A 6,776-nucleotide genomic window follows, 5' to 3' on the forward strand; every position below is an offset into this window, starting at 1 on the left:
ATGAATGAACCTTAGTTAAAGTAAGAATTAACAATCTTACAGTTTTGGCTAAATCCATTGATTGTATGTAAATCTAAATTAAGTACGCTAAATAGCTGCTTGGTAAACAAATCAAGATTTGGTTCATTATTTTCCTGATCTTCATTATTTACACCATTAAAGACTAAAAGTTGCCAGAGAGTAATTGCTGAATCTAATTCATGTATCTTTTTGTACAGAATTGTATGAAAGAACATACTTTATTGAGGCTACCTAATCAAGGTATACAAATTGAATCAGAGAAGCCTCATGAGCGCAAACTCTTTACTAAATCCTCTCAATGTATCTTAATCGGTTGTAGAGTTTGCTATATTATTAATCAAGGTCTTTTAAACCATCCTTGAAAATTTCAATCGGAGTCCTGCTCGTGAGTGGACGAGGGTGAGAGCGACTGGTCGTTGGGCAGAGGAGAGGTAGAAGTGTGATGCAAGAGTGGATACGATGAATGTACCGAGGTGGGGGACAAGGGTGGAGGAATGGGCTGGTGTGCGGATAGATTCAAAGGCGGATAATATTCAGGCCTTGGATGCAGGAAAGGAGAGTATGGAAGTCCCAAGAACGCGTGATGTGAGTACGGGAAGCGACCGAGGCTGCTGGTGGAGAGCGGGCTAAAGGCAGGCGACCTGAGCATGTTGTTTGGGTCCTGGAAGAAGTCGTAGGGCCGGTGAGGTTCAGGAGACCGCTGGATGGTCGGCGGTGGTGGCGGCAGATGCGAAGGTGAAGAACGAGTCACATTGCGACTATCGGCCACTACCCGTTGGTTAAGTCGGCTGTTAATATTTAAATTATCAGCTGCTGTTTCATTTCCGTTCTTGTAGCCAGTATCTGAAGATTCTGTGGTGCCGGAGGAGTACAGCAGAGTTTGGATGGCTCGTAGAACGTCTCCTCCGCTGTGAAGCAGCACGGCTTCCAAAACTGGAACTCGTCGCCCTGGGAAAAGTCTCATGAGTGTGTCCAACGCATTCGATGATTGATTTTGCGAACTGTCCGCAATATTGGGACTTGAACGGTCAACCTTTACCTGGAAGCTTCCAGCTGAAGAGTCAACGGTCTCAAACGTCCGATGATCTCTGGGAGGATCTTTCCTGGTGCTATTAGTGAGGTCCCTGATGGAGGAATGAGCCTCGAGAGACGACGAAGAGCTACACGGATGAGAAGGAGGGGTGGCTGCTGATGGAGGTGAGGCAAGGTTTGTATGAGGGGAAGTGGAATTTAAAGGAGGTGGTGGGGGCAGAGGAGAGCCTGAAGATGAAAGTGCAGGAAGCATGGCCAAGGACTGAGCGTCTGACGATTCTTGGGCATGGGAAGGAATCGACGAAGGAGATACCAGGGGCGAGTGGCAAGCGCGTGACGACTGAACTGCTTGGTGGTCAGTAGGGGAAGACTTCGTCACGCCTTCGTCTGTGGCTCCCACTTCGTCGTCAGACCTCGCTCGTTTACTCGCTGTAAAAGAAACGGTGCAAATAAATAAGAGTGATGACATTTTTCCAGTAATTAAACCAAAACTAAAAATATAACTTGGGGAGAATGCAGTCAATTCCGCTTATAAGGTACATTGCATACGATTAATAACCGAACATAAAAACAAACAAACCCAATCTTCAGAGGGAAAACAACTTTAGGTCAAAAAAATCGACGCTTATAAGGTCGCAGATCTAAATCCCAATAGAGATTATCCTTTATGTCGTGTCAAGCCGATTGTACTAAATTTAATGAGTCTGCTTGTGATTAAAGTAAAATAAGAGACACTAATAAACTGCAGGTTATAAGGTTTGGAAACGTAAAGATACATAAAGTATAATATTTGGTAACTGATATAGAATAAACTAAAATGATATTAAATAATAAAAATTAGTTATTGCAACATTACTGAAATGTAGCTTGTTACATCTTGAAATTGCTATTCGTGTACGTATAATATTATCTAAAAATGATACGTATTCATTTCCTAAATAAAATTATTCATCCAAAAAATGATTTCCTAAATTTTGGAATTAATTATAACACCTAAGATCACAAAACAGCGTCATGGTTTCAGTGCTCAATACTCGTATTTTTAGCTTTCACATTTTCACAAGTTTCACTTGTTCGTGAAGCAGGTTAGGCACCTGCTGAATGATTGATTAGCTATCATCCCAATCCTGTTAAAATTGATCATTTTAATACCTCCGTTTTACTTTCCATTTTCAATGCATGTCTAGTATTTTCACTTCAAATTAGAAACTTAATGCCCTATTGTATGGCGCATTTGTGAGTCACTTGACGTACGACCGAAATATTTTTCACATCAAAATAACAACCATCTGTGAATGGTATTAATTTTCAAACAATTGCCCTCAGTAATCTATTTTTCCTGTATCAGTTTATGAAACGCCTCCTTAGTCTCCCTCGTGTTATAAAATCATGTAATATACCTTCAAAACAGTCATTAGAATGATGAGGTATAAGCTCCCAATAGCCCGATACTGCAGTCAATTTGTAAGTAAATGTTTGAATGTACTATCGGGAAAATTTCTTGAAAATCTGAATAGTATTATACCATTGATGCAGTCGCCACGATCCAGCACTCGGTCGCCCTGGTCTTTGCTCCAACTTGGCCCCTTGCTCCGCGTTGAAAAGTTTAATAAGTTGCCGCGTTAGGGCCCATTATTACTCCAAACTTAATTGAACCGGATATCATTATTTTGATCCGAAATATTAGCTTTGATTTTATGCGGACACCTAATTAGACTTTACGAAACGAGCAGAAGTTAATTTAAAGTTGTCGGCGAAGTTGCTTGTATTGCAGTGGAGTAACGCCGAGCAAATTAAAAGATGCCTTTCAAATGCTATGGTGCCGACCAAAGTCAAACTAGTTCACAGACTCAAATTTAACCCTTTCTCAAGATATTGGTCGTATTAGTCATTTATTTATACTTAAAATTCTATGGATGACGGCAGATGACAAACAATTCATCGTCACTGTAATGATCGAGTGACTTATCTGTGCACAAATTTTGAACCCAACGCTCAAATGAAAATGCAAAATAAAACTATCTACATGCAATTCTTTCATCTAAGTTTCAAGTACGAGTTGAGTCCTGCCAAAATTTATTATCCTTCATGTCCTTGAAGCTTAACTCAAAAGCGATCAGATGCAGATGGAGGCAGTAGAAATATTTTGCAAAAATTAAATCAAATTAGGAAGAAATCTTATCTCAGGAGTAAAAATATATTTCGGTCATGAATACTTTCGGTCATGAAACTATTTGCTTACAAATAATTGTGAAAAAAATAATGAGTTTGAAGATACGAACATTTTCCCTGGAAATGCAAAGAAATCAAATCCCTTTTTAAAATTTGTTCATATATTTCATTACTCAGCATAAATATTTCATTCAATAAAAAATGCATCAATTTATTTTCCACGAAATAACTGTACACTGATTCTCTTTAAACCTTAGTCCTAAAAATGGGCTAGTTTATAGAAATGACGATTTTTTTGTTTGCGAATAATTTAGAATAAATGAAATGATTTGAGTAATTGAATGGCAACAGCCTTATTTGTAGGCCAGTCTTCAATACTCAGCCTAGAAGGGCCTAAATAAAGAGGCGAAGATAAAAGGCTCAGCGACTGAGAAGACCTGGCACCTTAATTAAAATATTTCACATTTTAATGGGTGGCCACACGAGGAGTTTGGTGGGGGACTTAACGAGAGGGATCTTAGGAAGGAGAGGCTCGGGTGGGATTGTCGAGATGGGGTTTACGGGGAGTGAGGAAAAAATCCTAGAAAACGTGTTGGGATGATGCGAATAAGGAGTATGAACGGTTAAAGCGGTGGAAATAAGTGCGATGCGAGAGGGAATTATGGAGTGAATAGATGTAAAATTGGAAATAAGACGAACGAAAATGTTAGCGGAAAAAATGACGGTGGCTAGAAGTTCCAATTCATGGCAGGAAGATAAAAGTTATAGCGACTTGCGTGTTCGTACTTTTCTTCAAGTGGTTTCAATGCCATGACTTTCACATCCCCTATCTGAAGGAGCCGTTTTAATGATAATACATGCAATTACAACCCAAATATAATTACCATTTTAAAATTAAATTCTAAATGAAAATTTATAGTCTACATTTAGTATTTAATCTTCCTAATAACTACAATTTTTCAAATTATGAGAAAACAGAAGAAGCTGCAGTTTTTGTTTGTAAAATGCAAGCTGGATACATTTTGGCTCTTTGAAATATTCTCGAATTTAATTCGCAACAATTAGTTTTATGAAAATTAAGAGGTGCGTGTGAAAGGTGTGAGTGTATGGGAACCGAGTGATGATGAGTCTTACTTTGATTGCTCCATTAAAGAAAATATAGGAGAAAAATACTTTCGGTGGAGTGATGGTGGCTGAGAAAATATGATCGTTGGACTGATGGTAGAAGTAGGAATATGCTCGACTGGTTGATGGTATCTAAGGAACACCCTCGGTGAAGTAATGGTAGTCAGGTCGACCGTATGACGGGTGGGCACGTACTTGTCAGGAATGGATAGACATAGAGACCCAAGATTTAAAAAAAATCGGTAGGTAGAAAAATTACCACGGGAATATGGGACAGCTGAGGACGAGATGGAAGAGGGAAGAGAAGGGCAGCATTCAGTGAGGGCGAAACAAGGGGCGAGGTGGGCGGGTGATGAGGGCCATGTGAGGGGCGAGGTGGGCGCGGGTGATGAGGGCCATGTGAGGGGAGAGGTGGGCGGGTGATGAGGGACATGTGAGGGGCGAGGTGGGCGGGTGATGAGGGCCATGTGAGGGTAGAGGTGGGCGGGTGATGAGGGCCATGTGAGGGTCAAGGTGGGTGGGTGATGAGGGCCATGTGAGGGTCGAGCTGGGCGGGTGATGAGGGCCATGTGAGGGTCGAGCTGGGCGGGTGATGAGGGCCATGTGAGGGTCGAGCTGGGCGGGTGATGAGGGCCATGTGAGGGGCGAGGTGGGATGGGCGGATGATGAGGGCCATGTGAGGGGCGAGGTGGGCGGGTGATGAGGGCCATGTGAGGGGAGAGGTGGGCGGGTGATGAGGGCCATGTGAGGGAGAGATGGGCGGGTGATGAGGGCCATGTGAGGGCAAGGTGGGCGGGTGATGAGGGCCATGTGAGGGGAGAGAGGGGCGGGTGAGGTCGTCCTCAAGAGCCATAGCGAGACAGTGAGAGCCCAAAATGTAATTGATTGCATTTTAATGAGCGCCGTAAATGAAAGGTTACTTGAGATCTCTCGAGACCTCTTATTTGAGAACTTGCGTTCTCATGAGCACAGTTGCCTGCATAACGACCTCTAATGCTTCCAGCCAAGGTCTTCTTATTTTCTTTCCATTAATAAACGTTGATTTTGAAAATTATAAGTATTAGAGAATTTTTTAAGACGAGGTCCCAAGAGATTAGCTTCCATTTGAGTGATAACAAATCGTTGTTTTATGAATTGTATACGTAATTTTATTTGTTAAATTATTTTCTTTTTTTTCGTTAATTGGTGCGCATTTATAAAACTTTGTTGTTGAGTAAGTCATTTACAATATTGAAAAAAAGGAACAACAAATAATTGTTTTTTTTTGGTGATATTCAAAATGTTTTTTCCTACTTCCCGTTGTTAGAAAGATCATGTTGCATTAGTTCTTCTATATTACTTCAGCAAGAGTTCATTTCAGAGAAATACTTTCATTTCAATGTATGCATTTCAAAACTCTACCTACTGAACATGAATTTGAGTGAATGATACTTTTGGAGTTGGAAAACAATACTTAGTTTTTCGTTCGATATGTGTATGACCATACAAATGTAGACTTATATGTTCACAATTGAAGAATGATTTTAGTTTGATCGCCATTTTTCATGCAATTTTTTAGGAGTTTTATAAATTATGCGCTTCGGCTCTAGAAATCTACTCTATCCACTCATTTGTTATGAAAATTTGTTTCAGCAAGAACATAAAATATATTAATTTTTCAAAATCAATCTAACTAATATATCACAAAATAAATTCAAATTTGTAAAAAAATAATAATAATTTGTAAAAAATAAAAATTGTAAAAGAAATACAAATTTGTAAAAATTATAAATTTGTAAAAAATGCAAATTTGTATAAATACAAATTTGTGAAATAAATACAAATTTGTGAAAAAAATACAAATATGTGAAATAAATACAAATTTGTAAAAAAAAATACAAATTTGTAAAATAAATACAAATTTGCAAAAATAATCTTACAGAAATCCAAGAAGACGTCGTTGGTTGTGTACAGGGGATCCCGGCGGCGTGGTAGAACGATCTTTTGGGCAGCGGTGTCGAAATGGCGCTAATGAGAGCGACCTGTTCTCGCCAGAACGCTCCAAAAACGCATTCAAGTGGTCACCGTAACTCAGTAATGATTTAATTTAATTTTCATAATCTTTGGGATTCCGAGATCCAAAGAGCGGTGTCGTGGCTTTGCTAAGCGCGCGGTGACAAGTGCACTTCGACTCATAATATTCGACACGAAATTTTTAGCTGGAATTATTGCGAAGTGTTTTTCTGTCTTCTCTATAGAATAATTTATATTTATGAGCTGCTATTTAGCTATTTAGTCTCGAGAAAGCGCCGCTGTCGAGTGAAAGCTCGAGTTCGAGTGAACGCCATATTATAGAAGATTTTGGCTTCGTCAGAATGCCATATCTTGAATGGTTTCCGTTCTCCTTTTCATGAAGTTTGTGAATTTCGGTCAGATTAAATGGCACC

At 39.7% G+C, this 6,776-nt stretch overlaps 1 protein-coding gene across 1 annotated transcript; it reads right to left on the minus strand.

The window, feature by feature from the left end:
* Nucleotides 1-388: 388 nt before the first annotated feature.
* LOC108665474 (sialidase-like) lies at nt 389-4,817 on the minus strand. The gene is made up of 2 exons (XM_018152228.1): nt 4,610-4,817; nt 389-1,482 (listed from the first exon to the last, which is right to left on the minus strand). The coding sequence occupies exons 1-2, from the start codon at nt 4,815-4,817 to the stop codon at nt 389-391; spliced, it is 1,302 nt and encodes a 433-aa protein (XP_018007717.1).
* Between the last annotated feature and the right edge of the window lie 1,959 nt (nt 4,818-6,776).

This window comes from Hyalella azteca, unplaced genomic scaffold (assembly GCF_000764305.2).
Source record: "Hyalella azteca isolate HAZT.00-mixed unplaced genomic scaffold, Hazt_2.0.2 contig4447, whole genome shotgun sequence".
Lineage (NCBI taxonomy): Eukaryota > Metazoa > Arthropoda > Malacostraca > Amphipoda > Hyalellidae > Hyalella > Hyalella azteca.

What these genes read in the sequence shown, in the direction of transcription:
- LOC108665474 (XM_018152228.1), bottom strand. Translation starts at nt 4,817, where the DNA reads ATGGCCCTCATCACCCGCCCACCTCGCCCCTCACATGTCCCTCATCAC. An exon ending in AGCTGTCCCATATTCCCGTG is followed by an intron (nt 1,483 to 4,609) that starts GTAATTTTTCTA and finishes TTTCTTTTACAG; the next exon opens with CGAGTAAACGAGCGAGGTCT.